Below are 19155 nucleotides of genomic sequence, written 5' to 3'. Positions count from 1 at the left end.
GCATTTTAAAATAAAAAAGTGAGGTTAGTTTGAAGAAAAAAGAACGGAAATGGCTCAGGCTTTCCGGCAGGCATTTCCACTCATCCGAAAGGATACTCTGCATTGGTTTCCAGGACACATGGGCAAGGGTCTGAGGCAGATGCAGCAGAAACTAAAATCCGTTGACTGCGTGATTGAGATTCACGATGCTAGGATTCCACTTTCAGGCCGCAATGAAGACTTCCGGTACACAATTCGGGGAGTAAAGCCGCATATTCTAGTGATGAACAAGAAGGACTTGATACCCCGTGGCAGTGCCTCAAAGATCGTGGAGAGAATTAAGGATTCCGATGACTGTGAGCATGTTTTGTTTACAAATTGCAAGGATCAGCAGTGCGAAGGTGTGAGGAAATTGCTTCCGCTGGCCAAGAAGCTCATTGTCAACTCCAACAGATACCATAGATCGGAACTTGGTGAGTTCTGTATTATGATAATTGGGGTGCCGAATGTGGGCAAATCGTCTCTGGTGAACATTTTGCGGAATAAACATCTGCACAAGAAATCCGCTTCTGCTGTTGGTGCTGTTCCGGGAATCACAAGAACTGTCCTCAATCGCATCAAAATATCTGCCAACCCGCCAATTTTCGTCCTCGATACCCCGGGAATCCTGACGCCAAAGATTGGGAACAATGAGACTGGACTCAAGTTGGCTCTTTGTGGCTGTCTGCAGGATCACTTGGTGGGTCCTGTGGTCATAGCAGACTACCTCCTGTTCCGCTTCAATCTCGAAGAGGATTTCCGTTACGTGGAATTCATGGGACTAGAGAAGCCTTCCGATAACATCATTGAAGTTTTAACTGCCGGAGCTAAAATGCTCAATAAATCCCTGAAAGTCAAGACAGTGATGGGGGAGATCAGCATCCGGCCGGACATTGAAACTGCTGCCCATTACCTGCTAAAAGCATTCAGGAAAGGAGAATTTGGACCCAAGATGTTAGACAAATTGTAGAGAATCTTTTTTTTGCACTTTTTATTAGGAATAAAATTACTCAATACACTACAGATTTTCCTGTTTGCTGACATTCATTGTGAATTTGCTGGTTTCTTCTCCGGATTGATCAACTTTGACCTCTACTGTGAAATCGTCCTTGTCCTTCTGCTTCCCTTTGAGCGTCATCAATCCCCTGGCTCTGTTATCTAGCTTCACATGACTTTTGAACGCCTTCATGATTTGACTGTGTGTCTCATAGTACTTGATCATACTCTCAGGGATCCTCTCGTTCAGTTCCTGCGATGTCATCAGGTCCAGTTCTGTGCAATCCTTCCACTTCACCAGGAAGTACAATTCTCCGGTTGCGCTGCTGTGGGAACCCACAATATTCTCAAACTCCAGGCCACGGTCAAAGCCCCGGGGCTTGTCAACCTCTTCAATCTTATTCTTCTTCCTTCCACGAGCCATTTCAGGATGAGATCTCAAGTAAAACTGATAACTTCGTCCTGCAAAGCGGCTTGTTTATGTGGTGAATTGACGGACGAAGTGGTGAATGTATCAGGATGGGGGTAAAATTTTCGAAATCGCCTTTGCGGCTCACACTCGCATTTTCGAAAATGTTCGAAATGTCAATTTTGACACCTCAGTTGGCACTTTTTTTTGTTGCAATTTTTCGTGTTCTTCAATGAAGCGATAGATTTATTGAATTTATTGGATAAATTGAGTAAATTAATGATAAAGTGATAGTGAAAAAGACAGACAGAGTTATCGTCTTCGACGACGAGTAGAATTTAGGCAGTTTCCGCTTGTTCTGTAAGTACAATTTATGCCTGAAAACTTTGCTCCCAATATCCCAAAGACGTTTTTTTCGCTCGCGCTTTTGAGAAACAAGAAACAGCCAAGGAATTTCCTTTGATTTTATAACACCTACAGCAAAATCTCAGAATGTCTTCTGATCAAATAAACAATTAGGCAGGAATACTGAAAATAACATTTACAAAGGGGGGAATAATAAATGAGTCGAAGGGGAAAGAGAAATTGATTGTATTTTTGCTGCCTCCAAGGCGTCATTTAATGCGGGAAAGTAGAAAATTGAGACTTTTTTCTGCACTTCTTTTTTGTGCTTTTAAATCAAAGTGTCGCTGGTTGAGATCAAATATGCAGGAACTCTATGAATGCTTCACTGACTGATCTTGTGCAATTACCCAGCAATTCCGATAGCAATTGTCTGGCATGCAATGCGCTGTTAAATGATTTCACTCTCGGAATCATGGGCATCTCGCAGAGTCATCCACTTCATCAGCAAGGTGGCTCTTCCTGACGATGTCTCGCCCTACATTCTGCGTCTCCGGATGAGGACGCCTGCGCTACGGTGTTCCTAGAAATGTGGGGAAAAAATCCTTGCCATGGATTTTGCCATGAAAAATCTCTCTCCACGCAAGTGCCATTCAATTATTGATCCGGGGCAGCTCTCTCTCATTTTGGTGACTCTGAGTCACCGTCCGTGCGCTCTTGTGGAGGGCGAACAGAGGCGGCTCTTGCTCCTATTTGCAATTCGTCTCATGGAGAGGCACCTTCCCAAATGGTTGTCCAATGCAAGAAATTAATCGAAATTCAAGTGGGTGGTTCAGTAATTATATTCTCCACCAAGGCTGTTTGAATTCGCAGTTGCTATATTTGTAAGCAGATCGACAATTAATTCTTGAGCTGAGAAAAAAGCAAAATAAAAAAAATACAATGCCTCAGAGCAGAACTGGGATGTCCCCTGATCGCTACAGGGGCTCCTCATTCCAGAAGATTTTGTTCCAGAGGGAATAACTTGGGCTGGAAATAAATAAATCCTAGCTTAGAATAATCCCAAATCCTTTAATGCTGGCGTAAGACTGAAGGTTTAGCCCATTTCCAGAAAGGTCTTAAAAATCTAAATAACAAGCAATTTTATTGATTTTTCAAAATCTATTGGATCATTTGCCCTTAATATCCAATTCTAATGGCGCTGGCACACCTTTTCAATTTAGTGAAATTCAATCGATTGAAATTTTACGTCTCACTCTTTCAAACTGAAATCAGATATAGTTGTCTCTTTCTGCCAAATGAAATTTAAAATTGAAATTGAAATTGCAATTTCCATTTGAAAGAAAAGAGACAGCTATTATCTGATTTCAGTTTGAAAGAGTAAGTGGTAAAATTTCAATCGATTGAATTTCATTAAATTCAAAAGGTGTGCCAGCGCCATAAACAACGATTTCCTAAAAAATCGTGCCTGATAAGGAATGAAAGGAGTTAAGCCAGATGGCTAAGCCTTAGGTCTGAAGCCCCCGTATAAGCGTTTGGCACTCCTATGCCTAATAATTTGAATTTAGATTACTTTTTCTTGAAGCAGAAAAAATATATATCGAGCTAGGAAAATTTGGAAGACCAGTTGATAGTTTGGTAATGCTCTAGACAGGCTTAGGGCTTAAGCCTAGAAACGGCTTATACGGGCTTCAGACCTACGGCTTAAGCGGTCTTCAGACTGGAGGGTTAGCCCAGATCCCGACGGCCTCAAAATCCTAAATAGGAATCAATATTGTTGCGATTTTATGTGTGGTGTTCTCAGGAATGTGAATTTTCTTTGGATTAAGGCTATAATTCTTGGGAGCACCACATATACAATTGCAGCTATAAGTGTGTAGAATGTGTCATGGGGGGTGTGCTTGGAATTACACCGCGAAGGTAGTAATAGAAGGGAGGGATCTGCCCCGGCTTGTCCGTGGACAATCCAGGATTACCCCGGTATACTAAGTGGCCCATCAGGCCCCCGGGGCTTAAAAAGAAATGTAAGAAATGTAAGAAAGTGAGTTAAATAAATTCCCAATGTGAAATATTAGTGTTTTTCTGGACCTGGGACCCCATTTCGCAGTCCACTGTTGTCGTGGTCCCATTGAGGGTGGTTGCGGGGGTTGCAGGGTTTTACCCTACCCCCAAAATCGTAACAATATTATTGCTCTTTCAGAGCGTAATAGGTCATTTGTCTTTAATAATCCAATACTAAGTCAAATTTTTCCAAAAAATCTTGATTGTTGAAAAATTAGAGCAGTTAAGTCATATGGCTAATGTGCTGGACACACTTACGACTAAAGTTCAGAGATGACTAAGATCGTTTATAGCCAAGTCAGTTCCTGGCACACTACAAACGAGACTTAACATTTTCTGGCACTCACAAAACATAACTTCCATGGGTTTTTATACAGATATTTCTACTGAAATGCACAGTAGTACTTTGAAAATGAAACTACTTTTAAATTTATTTTCCAATTCACGTATAACCCGTATAACAATAAGAATGATACACTAGAATCGCCTTAATTGGCTTAAGTCGCGAGTTAGCTTCCACCTCATAAATAATTGTAATTAACAATAATTATTTCACGTGTACTGAGACATAATATTACAAATAGTTTGATTTTCAGAGTAATTTTAGTGCATTTCGGTAGAAATATCTACAAAAAAAAACCCACGGAAGTTATGTTTTGTGGATACTAGCTAATCCTCATTTGTAGTGTGTCAGAAACTGACTTGGCTATGAACTAGCTTAATCGTCTCTGGACTTTAGTCGTAAGTGTGTCTAGGGCATAAGTCTCGTGTCTGAAGCCCGTATTAGCCATATGGCTTAACTGTTCTAATTTCTTATCAATCACGATTTTATGGAAAATCTGACTTACGATTGGGGTAATAAAGATAAATGATTTATTAGGCTCTCAAAAGACAATAAGAATGTTCGCTATTTAGGATTCTGAAAACTTCAGAAACTAGGCTAAACCTCTAGTCTGAAGACCGCATTAGTGGCAAACTGATGAAAATATTGGGAAAGGCTATCAGATTTCGCACACACTCTGGCTTCGAAGACTTCATAATTTTTCTATATTCCTTTAATGAATCTGACCTATCTATGGTAATATAATATAATAGATACTCTCAAGTCACACATTTCCTGAAAAAATAGGTTAAATTCATTAAAAGAGTGCGGAAAAATATGAAATATTCGAAGCCTGAAAACGTCCCCTTAGTCTAATCATTATTAATAATTTAGTAAGAGTAACTGGAGATTATTTCAGAGATTTTTTTAAGTAGGATTTTAATGGACTTGCCCGAACACTAATTGGTTTGTCCAGAATTAGGGCACAATTTACCCTACTTAAATCGGTTCATACTTTGCGTGAAGAGTTTGATAAATAAGGTACTTAAAAACCATTTAAAAACAACATGCAAGGAATGAGAAGATAATTATTTTATGGCTAAAATAGGATGTCCATATAGAATACAATATGTATAAAGGACTGCAAAAATACATTTAGAACAAATAATAATTTATAATTAAAACCAGTTTTGTCTTGTTGAGAATTTCAAGACCTTTCAAATTTAACAAAAAATAGTTGAGAAATATGGATTTTAGAAGACTTTGTCTTTTGTTTTTGAAAAAAAAAATAAAATAAAAGTTACAAGGATTAAATGGGAGCCACTAATTTTTTATTTCGTAAAAAGTACGTACGCAATATTTAACTTAAGACCTTTATACATTGTAAAAAAAATTGTCAAAATGAAGAATTATTTGCTCTTGTAGCTAAATTAGATGTTAATTTATACTTACATTTCACACTAATAAAAAAATCTCTAATACGCGTCATGTTCGGATGAGCAATATTCTTTGAAATTTCCGACCTCAGACTTCAGGAATTCAAACTAAACCCTTTAAGGACGATTGGAACACCGGTGTCCCATAAAGGCGTCTACACATTGGGAGCAATTTTTGTCAAAAATTGCGTTTTTGACAGAAATTTGACGTTTCCCCCTACAACTCTGCAGGGAATTTCCTTCAAAAAAGCAATTTTTGACAAAAATTGCTCCCAATGTGTAGAGGCCATAAAGCAAATAATTTTTCCTGGCTACCTAATGTTATTTCTTTCTTATGTTTGTACATAATTGCAAAGTAGAAGGTTGAAGTAATATAGGGTATTTTTTGCAAGTCTCCAGCTGTTTTCTATATAATAAATTTTTCTTATTTTTTTTAATGATAATACGTTTTTAACGACAATAGCTTTGAGCAGATGAACTTTATAATGTTCTTAGTTTTTTAGGTAGAACATTAGGATATTCTTTTTATTTCAAGCTTGACTAAATCAATGCAAAGATAATTTTATCATTTAAATGTATTTAAATTTATGTTTAATAATTCAAATTAAATGTCCAATTTAGTCCCATTCCAGAAGATTTTCAACCCTTTGTATGAAAGTAATTAAGTCTGAGTGTTAATGAGTAAGGTATATAACCAATTAAATTTCATTTTCAAATGAAATGAACAAGAAATGTTCAGAAATTTTAAGTAATTATATAACTAGGAACATAAAAGAGAAGCAAAACTGCGGAAAAGAACTGTTGATGGAATTTTAAGTAAGATAAATGAAAATGAAACTGTCGTTTAATTTTTATGTCTCTAACTACTTCAATCACCTTGAAAATAACTATTTTAAACTACTTTTGAATGAGATTTTTAATAAACTCACATGGAATAAAATACATGAATTCTCAAAAAAAAAAAAATAAGAAAAATAAAATTCTTTAAGTCATCAGGAAATGTATGCGACTTAACGCTTATTATTAAAATACATTGTCATAGGTCGGTCAGATTCATTAAGATTAAAGGAATATGGAAAAAAATGAATTGTTCGAAACCAGAGTATGTGCGAAGCCTGAAAGCCTTCCTCTGAGAATTTTGTGTTTACTAAACTTTGTATTCATTTCAAAGATACTATTCGAATAACAATACTTGGGATCATTGTCTTTTGTTTGTCACAATGAATGCCCCTCAACCCCTATGTGAAATTCCTCCGTCTCTGTTGAGCGTCCAATCACATCCCTCCGAAGCTAGGGTGCCCTAGTGAGAGAGAGGTGAGCATTATTGGGAGAATGTAGGGAAAATCTCCAACATAACTTTCATGGAAGATTTCACTCATTTTCTTGTGATTCGTTTGAGTTCCCAAAGAATATTTTTCTTTTTGGCTCTTTCGAGGCTAAAAATGTAATCAAATGTTGATTTTCCTGTGATCAACAATACATAGTGCTGCTGTAAGTTGAATTGTGTGTTAAGTAACAATTTAATATGCTACGCAAGTGTTTTTTTTTCGGAAAGAAGAAGAAGAAAAAAGAAAGTGCAAAAATTTTGGATAGAAATGGCATTGATTTTTCTCTAAACTTCGCAGAGGATTTATAATAGTGTTTGCAAAATGTTGCGACTATTTTTTTGTTGTTGTTGCTCTTTCTTTTGCACCAGTTTGCACAATTTCTGAGAAATTTTATGCAAACTGGGAGTGGATTTTGTGGCGTGGAGAAAAGGAAAATAGTAACGCAGAATATTAAATAGCAAAGCATGAATCATTGGTTGCCTTTAATTATGAGTGACGTCATCTGATGATATTTCCGTCAATATATTGTCCAAAAATTTCGGCACCCCTTCGACTTTGTCCCCGAAGTTGTGCCAGAAGACTTTAGTTTGAATTGCCAGCATATTGTTCTTGGAAGACTAAACATAAACACAATTTTGGTTTTGATTCGTTTCTCCAGCCATTTGAGACGTTCTTCGAGGACAATTGACCAAGCACGAAATACACCCAATAAATTTGCAAGATTGAAAACAATTTGTGAGGATTTCTCCTCGCGCATTCCAAACTATTGAATTCATACTTTGTTTGCTTCTCAAGCAATCAACATCTTTCTTTTGTGCTATATGTATGTGACTCTTGGATGGGAGAACTGTAGCGAGTAATTTGAAGAGTGTTGTCTCGACATCATATTTACCATATTTATTATTTCTTATGAGTACGAGGAGTATGGAGAGGGTTGAAAAAGAAAGATACTCAATTAAAAGTCGTCAAATGTGTGCTCGTTATGTTTTGTCTCATATTAACATGCAAGTTTTGTGCTACAGAATTGTTTCATTATTTCACAGCAAAGATTTTAACCATTGTATAATTGAATGGTATTAATTACTTTTTTTCCAAGCGTAATTTACTGAAATTATTCTAATTTGTGTTTTCTTTCCATAACTGTTTTTCTTTCTAAATCAATGGTCTTTCAAGGATCCCACAGAAATGTAAATTTTCATGAAATATTTCAAACTAAATAACTGAATGTTTTATAGGGTAACGTGTGGTATTTCTGGACAAGGTGCTTTTCGGGATATAATATGGGTATTTTGTGACCTTTGGGACACATCAAAAATCCTATAAATATTTGTTTTCTAATTATTTTTAAGTTCTATATGAAATATTAAGCTCTTTACGTATCAGATAAAAATAAGACTTCTGAAATTTTATTTAATTTAAAGCGTGAAATACTCGTGAATTTTGAGTGTTATATTTCACTTTTTACAGAACCTTTAGTGTTATCAATTTTGCAGTGCTTAGTTTTTTTCGATTTAAGTCACTTTATAAGTGAAATTTAAACAAAATTTTTATAAAAGAGTGAAGTTTAGAACTTCTACTTAACTCTTTCGCGTCTTTAGGGTCATATATGACCCGGGGAAAAAAGTTTCTTTTTGGCTATTTACATTAATTGAAATCTAACTGGAGTCTTGAGAAAATGAGCCAAGAATCTTACATCCTTCTATTATGATGTCGTGCACGAACAGATAGATTTCAATTAATGTAAATACCCAAAAAAAACTTTTTTCCCCGAGTCATGACATTACCCTAAAGACGCGAAAGAGTTAAAGGTAAATAATCAGGCTCAGTGAAATTTATTTGCATAAAAGCAACTTTTGTCTGTCTCGAAATACCCAATTGTCCCGAAATACACCATTCTTACTTCTTTACATTTTTTGTTATTTTGAATAAAAAATGATGCATTTTTCAACATTTTTCGGTAAGAATCTTATTCTGGATAGCATAAGGACCATAAATATTTGTATCAATATTTATTTGAGATGTCGTTAAGCTGTTTGAAACTTAAAAGTGCTGAAAAGTGTCCCGAAATACCACACGTTACCCTAATAAGATTGACGAAATTAGAACAAGAAATAAAAGAAGGAAATCTTCATTTTTTTTGTCTAATCCTTCTAGATCAGGAAAAATAGTATAATGGGCACTAGGAGGGACTGTAAGAAATTTCGTCAAAATAGACCATTTTGATATTAATTTTAACATGGTACGAGAGATTTACATCAAAGTGATTCGCTTTTACGAAAATTTTTACAACCAGGGGCCTTAAAGGGGGGTTACGTGCGTCAAAGAGACTAAAAACAACATATTTTTATCTACTTTTTTTTCAACATAATAAAAAAAATATAATTTCCATGTTCTTAGGCAAATGAAAGCACAACATTTAAACTATATTTTCTGAAGTTTTCATTTAAAAATTTAAAAAAAAAAATCTGTTTCAAGCTGATTTTCGAAGTACCTATTGGGTATGGCTGCCGCGGACTTACCATTAATAACCTCACTGGAAAAACAATACGAAATCAGTATAACAAGTTATTGTTCGTTATATTATTTTTAATAACTCTGTACAGTTTGCCAAATTGCCTTTCCCGAATTAAAATACTTTCATTAAATTGACGGTTTTAATTAATAATTAAAAACGTTATTAGTTGTTTTGAGTTGTTAATAAATAGGCTTGATTTACAGAATTTGTTAGTTTTAGACATTCAAAATATGTCTTGATTTTTTAGGTTAAGTCCTACACAACCTAACATAACCTCGTTTTTATATTGTGATTTTGCGTATTTTAGATCAATAATGGACTATATTTAACGTAATTATATTCTTTAAGTAGAATAAATTCTGAATTACGTGATCTTTTCTTATTCTGCTCAGAATTAATGTTAAAATATAACGTATAACCTAAAATAAATAGAGAGAAAAACATATCATATTAAATTCCTAATGAATTTCTTGATTTTTATATATGTATATATCATTTAGAATACAAAAAAAATATATGTGCTATTTTTTTGTTATTGTAAACGGGTTTTCCTAGTTTTTAAATATGCTAAAATATTGATTTGACATTTAGTAAGACGAAACATAACCTCATATTTCAATATAACCTATTTGTCAAATTAAAGAGCAAAAGAACCTCAAGAAGTTCTATGTCAAAATTGAGACATAGAGGATTTCTATGTGAATTAATTTCCTGATTTTTGGGTCCTTTAGTTTCTAGCACATTTCTTCTAATTTCATCGTATTGAAATATTTCAACTGAAAATTTAGTATTTTTAAAATGTTTCATTGAAATGTAAAATCACTAAAATCCTCGCTCATCTAATCCCTCATCTTATTAATGGATAGAGTGTGTACACTCTGTTGGTATTTTCGTTGTTATTATAAGATTATCCACAGATGGAAAAGTATGTATTTTCATCATATATGCAAGAGAGAGAGAGAGAGAGTCTCCGCGATGAATACAACAAAAAATACATAAAATTGTTGGAATTATGAGCAATATGCCATCCACTGGGTAACTATAAATGTTGAAAGAAGAGGCTGTTAAAGCAAAATAAAAGGACAAGAAGAAAAGAAAGAGAGCGATATCCGATGATCATTCTCCAGTACAAGGAGAATGTGATTCCAAAATAAAATATAATAATTTCGGGAAGAAAACGTTGGTGGAAAATGCAGAAGAGTGTCTCAAGAGAAAAACGATAGTGTACAATAAAAATTTATATTTGGTTTTTCTTTTAACGATAAAGTCTCACTGTATTTTTAGAAAAATCCTCCTCTCGGTGATTCATTTCATGCAATAAATATTGTAAATATTGTGTTATTTTGAACATTTATAACTTTTATTCTCTGAGGGTGTCTCTTTTCGTGGTGATAATATAACATTCCATGGGATAATTATGTATTTTTGTCATTTTATGTCTTCAGTAATTGTCATCATTTACAAAGAGTTCTTCCATAAATAATGGAAAAAAAAGTTTCGCTTTTTTTTAAAGTAGAGATATCATTTTCCATAAATTCAGGGCTTACAATTCCTTTGCTCCATAATTCACATTTTATTTCTGAAATAAACTACGAAGAATAATAAAATGTTGTGTATATGGATATTTGATTGAAATAGTTTCATACAATGAGGTCTCATGGAGAAAATTCTCGTATTCTTGATTCTGAAAATCACAACATAATAATAATTCTAATGGGAAAATACAACGAAATACGGACAGTAAAATAATCTATTTTAGGCAACCACATATTTATAGAATTTTAGGAGAGAAATTTATTCACTATACTGTGAAAACCTTTCCGGCCTTTCTCTCAAAATCTCAGTCCATGAGAAACAACATCATCGTGCTTCATATATGAGCAACATAAGACTCTTTCTCTTATAGGCTCTGGAAGGAGAGAGAAAAAAAGAGAAATAAAGTTAAAGAATAAAACCAAAATGAAAATGCGTAAGAAAACAGTAAAATTCATTCCCAGAACACCAAATAAAAGCGCCACGCTTTAATACAACGTCTTTTGTTGTCTTATTTCTTTTTTAACACATTTCTATTTTCGTTTAATGAATAAGTTCTGTAATGATCACTGGGTATAGTATAATGTATTAGAAAGTAGAAGGAGTTTGGTTGAGATATATCTCAATTTTTTTTTTTACTTTCCAAGAAGAAAATTCTTTCTGGAATATTTGGAATTGATTTTATGGTTTAAGTTCTAAAAGAGAGTACAACATTATTCTTGTTCAGTTAGGGGAACACTAGGCTATTCAGTTCTATTAAATTTAATTGAGATTATCAATTTATTTACTCACAAGTTTTTCAATAAACTTGAGAGCTGAGGTAGACTTAAAATTAAGAATAGCTATTCAAAATTTAAAAAGTAAAATGAAAACGAAATAATTTTACAAAAACACAACTTTAAAAATGTTATATTTTTTCTTATCATAATTTGTTTTAATATTTTTTCTTATCATAACTTGTTTTAATATTTCATGGTAAATTGAAGTATTTTTCAAATCGGTGATATTTGTTCTGATTTTAAATAATGCGAAAAGGTTTCACTCGGAGGTTTTATCACCTATCTAAGTCATAAGATTTATCCTTCCTATTCTCGCACTCTTCTTCTTCTCTTAAATATCAATCCAAATTCAATTTAGCTCAATCGAATTTGTAATGCGAAAGAATGAGATAGTCATATGCAAAACATGTGAGAAAAAAAGGGTTTCGAATATCGACTTCATGAAATTTTCCTGATCTGAAAGGTGTGCCGGAGCCATTAAAAACCATTTGAATTGAACTCCGTACAAAATCAAATTTCAACATGAAGAGTTGTATATGAAACGATGCAATTATCACTGCAACTGATCCAAAAAATTCAGGAACACGATAAACATCCCTATTAAAGTAATGTTCTTGAAAAGTTCACAATGTAATGAATGACTAATTTTTACAATACGGATACAATTCGAAACGAACGAATCTGTTGATATAACAGAGCAATAAGTAATTGCATTCGGTGATCGAATTTCAGGCTACTGACATTAGAAAAATTTAAAGTTGACTGTGTCATCAAAATCGTATAAGGAGTATATACTCTTTCAACTGATCCAATTTATTATTAATCGTATCGGAATACTTTATTACAAATGTAATCATGTTATAGGGGAAGTGCTCATAATTTTGTACAGTCTGCTTATAAGCATCGAAGTTCCAAGTTTGAAGTGCGATATTTTCTATACTAATTGACATTTCTTGTTACTCTCTTTTCAGAAGGGTTGTTTAGAAACTTAGCAAGCTATTTATCGTCTTATTTTTATTAAAATTAGTTTTAATACGTTTAAAAATGAATTGATAAGTAGAGGTGACCTTGGCTCTTATTTTGGACAACTTGGTTATTAATTTTTACAACTTGTCTGTAAATTTGGACAGCTAATCCGCCTCAATAGGATGCCCATTGTTCTTCATTTGATGAACCAATCTTACCAAGTCCTCTTTCTGTTCATGTAAGGGAAACGTAGAATGTCACAGAAGCCCGGAAACTTTCCATATCATTCATTAAAGTGAGTTGACTTCGATACTCCAAGTACGTGCGGATTCGCTCATTCCCTGACCTTTCCGGGAGCCTTTCAAGGCATTTCTCGCTACATCTCTTTCGTAGAGATGATGCTCCTTTGTTTCTCCAGGCATTTGTCCAACCTAGTCATCACAAAAGCTAAAACTTCACGAAATTTCGTGAGAAAAACACCTGTCCAAAATAAGAATCATCACCTCACTGGTGAATGTCTTAAAAAATTTCCCATTTTTCACACGAAAAATATAATTTACAAGGCAAATCTCACTTCAGGTCAAATGTACAAATCATCAGTAACGTGAATCAACACAATATTCAATGAATATTCAATAATATCACTCAGAAACAGCGAACAAACTTTGTTAGTACTTCACCAAAACTAAATAAGACTGAAGTAAGCCACGAAGTTCTGTCATATTTCTCGTAAGCAATTGCTCACACTGAATTTTCAACAAAGCAATTTCAACTCAAATCATATTCAAAATTTAACGTATTTAGTGTTAAAATCTTTCAAAAAGAACAAATATTTAGATAGAATTCATTATTCATCAAATATTGGAATAAAAATCCATCATTTTAATCAATTTATTTTTAGTGTCCAAAGTTATCCTCAAAGTGTCCAAAATAAGAAACTGGACAAAATTATGAGCATTTCCCCTATCGCTATTATATTCCGTGTTGGAAGAATCTGCTAGTCCATGTGTAGACCGCCCATAGTGTCTTTCCCGTAGTGTGGATGCTTCTATTATGCTCCCAGAGTTTTTTTGGGCGGTTTTGCTTGCACCGGGCGGGACTCGAAATCACAACTTTGCGAGTCGAGTCAGAGATTCCGTCTGCCCAAGACTCAACGGTCTTGCTTATTGCACCACTGCGACACTGATCCAATGAACCCCTTTTAGGCACCTTTTATCCGTTTATCCGCTCATTTCTTCTTAGTAGGATACAATAAGGTAAAGAATCAGAATTGAGATTTTCCCAAAAGGACAAGACTTTGAAGGTTGTATGGCTTGTACTTCTTGAGGAGGGAGTTGATTTCAAAATTCCAATTTTGGTCCAATGGCAAATATATAAACAATATAAACACTCGAGAGAGAACAGAAATTGATTCCCTACCTCCCTTTCTACCATTTTGGAGTATTTTTTTTTATTTTCTCAATAATTCAGCCCTTTATGTATATGGTCTGAATTGGGTTTAAATCTTAGTATGTCATACCTGTGTCTTTCGAGAAAAAAAGACTAAATAATCAAGTTCAACTACCCTGACCTTAGACCCTATTGCTCCCTACTATTTGAGATAGCTTATTGAAAAGTGTTTTCAATGGTAGGGGAGATCGGAATACAATTAGACAGTGTGGGATGTTATAGTTTCACGTGGAAAAAATATTGAGCTTGATTTTTTTAGAGTAAGTAACTCCTTTCCCATTCATTGAAATATTTATCAGTCTAATCTAATTCAACCGGTCTCCCCTATAAACGAAGCACTTTAAATCAGAGGCGTGCAAGAATCGTTTGAAACCGAACAAACGTCAAATGAAACTTGTACAATAAGAGTCAAAACGCTACCTGAACAAACTTATTTTGACGTTTATTCGGTTTCAAACGGTTCTTGCACACCTCTGCTTTAAATGTAAACATTTCAAAAGATACGGTCATTTTCGTCAAAACTTTATATCCCCGAAATTCTAAGTATAAAAAAATATATACGGAATCTTTTTGATAAATTTATAGTTTTGGCAATGACAAAGGTCATTATAGCCCAGGCGGTTCTAGATATCGGCTTTTACTGTTTGATGGTCCCCAATGCCTTTGAAGAAGGCACATTTTGTGAACCTTATTTCAGAAATATTCAACTTAAAGTTTATTAAAATTTATAAAATGGGCAGTAATATTTTAATAATAATAAATTATTTGTTCTATTAATGTTTTTTGCAGGCATTATCTTCACAATCTTCTGGAAGATTTTGATCAAAGCGGAGCTTCTTGCTGTCACGAATCTCTATATGGCATTTCGCATAATTTATAGCAAGTAAGTAATGATAATATATAGTTTCTTTTCTGTCACAGAAAATGGGGTGATGGATTTGATTTTTTTTGGGGACTAACTAAAGAGTAAAAATGAAAAAGATCACAGCTTGTGTTTGCGATGCGGGAGAAGATAGAGAAGTTTGAATTTTACGCTACACCAATCTATATTTGAAACAAGTGTATTTTTAATAATAAACACCAGTGTTAGAGTTGTTCACTTCTCTGATGATGATCGTGTGGTGATAGAGGAAAACTCACCCAGAAGCTATGTTTTCATCTCACAGTGTTTTAGTATTCCAGTAGCATCGGTCCGATTATATTGGTTGATGATCTCTATATCGCGGGCGCTCTCTCCCTACTATACCTTTTTTTCTTAATCTATTAAACTCACGTCAAGCTAATAAAATAAGGGATTTTGTGGTGCATTTATTTTAAATGGTTAGAATAGTTGGGGATTTGATCAGTGCTTGAAGAAGAGAGAGAGGGTGCGTGTGATTATATTTATTTGTTAAAGTGAACAAAATACCCGAAATAAAGGGGGAGAAGAATAGTTAACCAATTGTGGAATTATTTAAATTGGTGCTGGTGTAATTATCAACTTCATGTTGAGCTCTCTTCACCACTGATTATTTGGTGTTTTCTTCTTTTTTTTTTCAACTTTAGAAAGAGGAAAAACTCCCCCTAATCACCACAGTGTTACGTAAATGGATAAACATTGTCGTGGATCCCTAACACATTATCTCTCTTCAAACTATACTAAACTCTGAAAAAGTATCTTGGTCGAAAATTTTCCCATAAATTTCCTTCCTGTAAGACATTGTGAAATATTTACTCTTAGGAGTTTTTAAAAGGAAAAAGAATTGAGGGTGACTGAAATGTCTTTTGGACACTTTTTCCACATTGGTAATACTATCTAATACCATGAATTTTCTTAATGAATTTGGGCTGTGAAAAAGTTTGTATCCATTATACCGTATGATGCTTTTTCTTCCACTTGAATGGAGAGGTTGGGTATATACCCAAAAAGAAATAGAGAGGCCATTTAGTTTAAGATCAAGTCGTTTTTTCCTCTAATTCCATCGTTCCACTTTTCTTCATTATGAATAAACTCAATGAGCACTTTCGGCGGGGGAAACGTGGGAAACTGACAGTGAGTGAGGGAGACTCAATAATAAGGTGTGGGAGCATCTTAAATTTCAAATATACTGCGACATTTCTGTAATGATTGACTCTACATTGTGTATTCCATAATTGAAGACTTTTAAGGTGGATCTGTCTGAAGGCATAATATATATTTTTTTCCACATATTGACATCATCTTATGGGCATGAAAGAAGTAATTTGAAATGAGATTGAGCAGGAAATAGGGATCGATTATTTTTATTGACATATTTTCCCGCTCAATGATTCGATGTGTATCAAAAGGTTTCCCTCTAACATTTGATGTTTTGATGTACAAATATAAAATAGAGGAAGGACAGAATTAGTTTTCTATCGCTCTTTTCATCGCACAAAATGCACTTTTGCGAGTAGCGTCATGTAGGGGAGGGTGAGATAGTTTCAGGAAGGGGCAATTTTGAAAATACGAGTGGGATAGTTTGTCAGAGGATCTTGGGGTACTTTTAGACGTCTTTTACATGGTCTGTTAATGCAATAAAATCATACTAAACAAAGGAATATTATTGCAAATTCTATACTGAACACTTATAGTCTTCAAGTGTTACCTTATTCTACGATGTTTTATTTAGAGTGTAAGATTATAAAGTTTAGAGCATTAATTTTTTCCGTAGAGGCTTTACATGCGTCGAATATGTTTGTTAAGGAAGCTTTTAAAGCTTCGGATCCTCCACTGTACTTAGCTAGTCTAGTTGACCACTACTGGGGCACTCCCGAATTGTAATCCCCTTTAGGTCCCCAGGAATTTTTCTAGCGTTAAATGTGTTTGAATTGAATTCCATCCAGTGAGCTTCACTTTGATTCTACGGGGAATGGGACTGATAACCCTATCCCTGTGTAAGAAAAAATAATAATGGATGATCCGATCTCCCCTTGCGGGAAGGTCTAAGTTTCTCTATGGAACGTTGTGCCACCATTCTTATTATTATTAAAGGAATGTTATTGAAAATTTAGTACTGAACTAATTTAGTACTGAACTATGTTTGTTAAAGAAAGTTTTGAAACTTCGGATACTCTAGCTTACATTTTTTAAAAAGATCGCAGGTCAAATTCATTAAGAAACTTAGAAAAAATCGAGGGTACTCTGCCTATCGGAACCGGGTGTGAACTTGGTCCCTGCTGTCCTAAACTTTTCTTTGGTAATTTAAAAATAATCTTCATCGATCGGACATTGTAGATTGGATCGGTAAAGACCATCTTTAAGTGCTAGAATTAAAGTAAAGCTTACGAACAACAGGGGCAGAAAGTTACCGCCGGAGAACAAGGTAACCCGTATTTACGGTACGAATTTGGATACATTTCTGTCATCTGAAGTTTTAACTCTTTCGCGTCATTAGGGTCATATATGACCCGAGGAAAAAACAATTTCTTTTGACTATTTACATTAATTGAAATCTATTGGTTTGTGCACGACATCATAATAGAAGGCTGTAAGATTCTTGGCTAATTTTCTCAAGACTCCAGATATTCAGGAAAAGAAAATATTTGAGATCAAAAATCACGAATTTCGAACTTTATGAAATGACTTTTCTTTTTCAAAATTTTTTATATTCATTTATTTTTTTCAGCAAAAAGTTCTTTAGAAACACAAAATAGAATATCCAAAGATTGTATATTGCATATTTTGATATAATAAATTACTCTCAATTTTCCAAAAAAGCGTGTAGAATTTTCCGGGTCATATATGACCCTATGGTCCCCAAGGGTAACAGTGTTTTCGTCCCAAACCTATAGCGAAATGTAGTTGGGACATTGTTTTTCTTTGTGAAATGCAGGTGGGACATCTTGCTCCTGGACATTTCATCTTATATCTGATGAATTATAACATATTTTGCAATATTTTAGAGTATTCTGCAAGCGTCTCATATTGTGCTATTGTATTGTGTGTGAATAAATATGTGGATAAGTTTATTTTTGCCAAATACCACTCAAAATATTGTGACAGTGACTGTTCAAGGGATTACACAAAGGGTCCACTGAGTATTTTTTCACACCATTCTTTTGGATGGGTATATCGGTTTATGAAATGTTTATAAATTATTTTGAAGGATAAAATGGCATAATTACGAAGCTGTAAAAATTAAATAAGTCAAATCTCAAATCGGACGAAAAATAAGCTTTAACCGGACGACACGAAATTTCGGACAAACCATTTTTAAAGTTTAAGCTCTGATAATGAAGTAATAATAAATTCAGTAATTGTGCATTTATAGATTTCTTTGAAGATAATTATTCAAAATATACAGAGGCGGCCAAAATAATAGAATCAGCTCCTCAAAAATCACTATTTTACCTTTAGCATTTTTGTTTATTCCAATTCGTTGAAATAATTTTAATATAAAAATGTTTAAATAATAACCTTACGTAAAATAAATATTGCTTTGGCTGCTAGAGGTCTTTATTTTTCACAGAATAGATCAATAGTAAAATTTGGTTTGAACAACACGATAGGACCACTTTCATTTAAATTAAAGAATGTGGTCTATAAATCGAATAAGTTTAAATAGAGCCATATTTAGAAACCGTAAATGATAGTATTCTAATTTTTTTGGCCAAATTGAATTTCATTATTGACATATTCTGTGTAAAATAGAGACCTCTAGCGGGTAAAACAACCCTTATTCTACGATTCTAAATAATTTGAAGATTTCTACTTCAGAATCATATCAACAAATTGGGAAAAAATACAAAAGTTAAAAAAAATATAAGCTTTGCAAAGTAATTCTAGTATTTTGACCGCCACTGTACAACTATAACTTGCTAAGGGATGTTTCATCGTGTCCTGAAGGTTGGTTGCGACGTTAAGACGCCGATCGTCGCACGTAGAAGTTAAAATAATTAAATGATGTAATTAAATTCTAATCTTTTTTCATTCAATTGACTTTTTATCAAGTTTTAAAAGACTAGTCCGAACTTTAAATTTATTTTCCGGGATTCCAAATT

General features: G+C 33.9%; 2 protein-coding genes across 3 annotated transcripts in view; both read left to right on the top strand.

The window, feature by feature from the left end:
• The first annotated feature begins 16 nt into the window (after window positions 1-16).
• On the top strand, window positions 17-1041 carry LOC129809844 (mitochondrial GTPase 1). Its single transcript, XM_055859970.1, has one exon. The coding sequence runs from the start codon at window positions 50-52 to the stop codon at window positions 986-988; it is 939 nt and encodes a 312-aa protein (XP_055715945.1). The 5' UTR covers window positions 17-49; the 3' UTR covers window positions 989-1041.
• Window positions 1042-1620: 579 nt separating this feature from the next.
• Window positions 1621-19155, top strand: part of LOC129809843 (uncharacterized) — a 38128-nt gene continuing 20593 nt past the window's right edge. The window contains exons 1-2 of one of the 2 annotated variants that reach the window (XM_055859968.1): window positions 1621-1783; window positions 14944-15037. The gene's annotated coding sequence lies outside the window, so the exon portion shown is untranslated. Of the gene's footprint in view, window positions 1784-6926; window positions 7076-14943; window positions 15038-19155 lie in introns of those variants that run through there. The other variant, XM_055859969.1, reaches the window with a different exon arrangement.

This window comes from Phlebotomus papatasi, chromosome 1 (assembly GCF_024763615.1).
Source record: "Phlebotomus papatasi isolate M1 chromosome 1, Ppap_2.1, whole genome shotgun sequence".
Classification (NCBI taxonomy): Eukaryota; Metazoa; Arthropoda; class Insecta; order Diptera; family Psychodidae; genus Phlebotomus; species Phlebotomus papatasi.
This window is presented reverse-complemented; position numbering and strand designations above follow the sequence as displayed.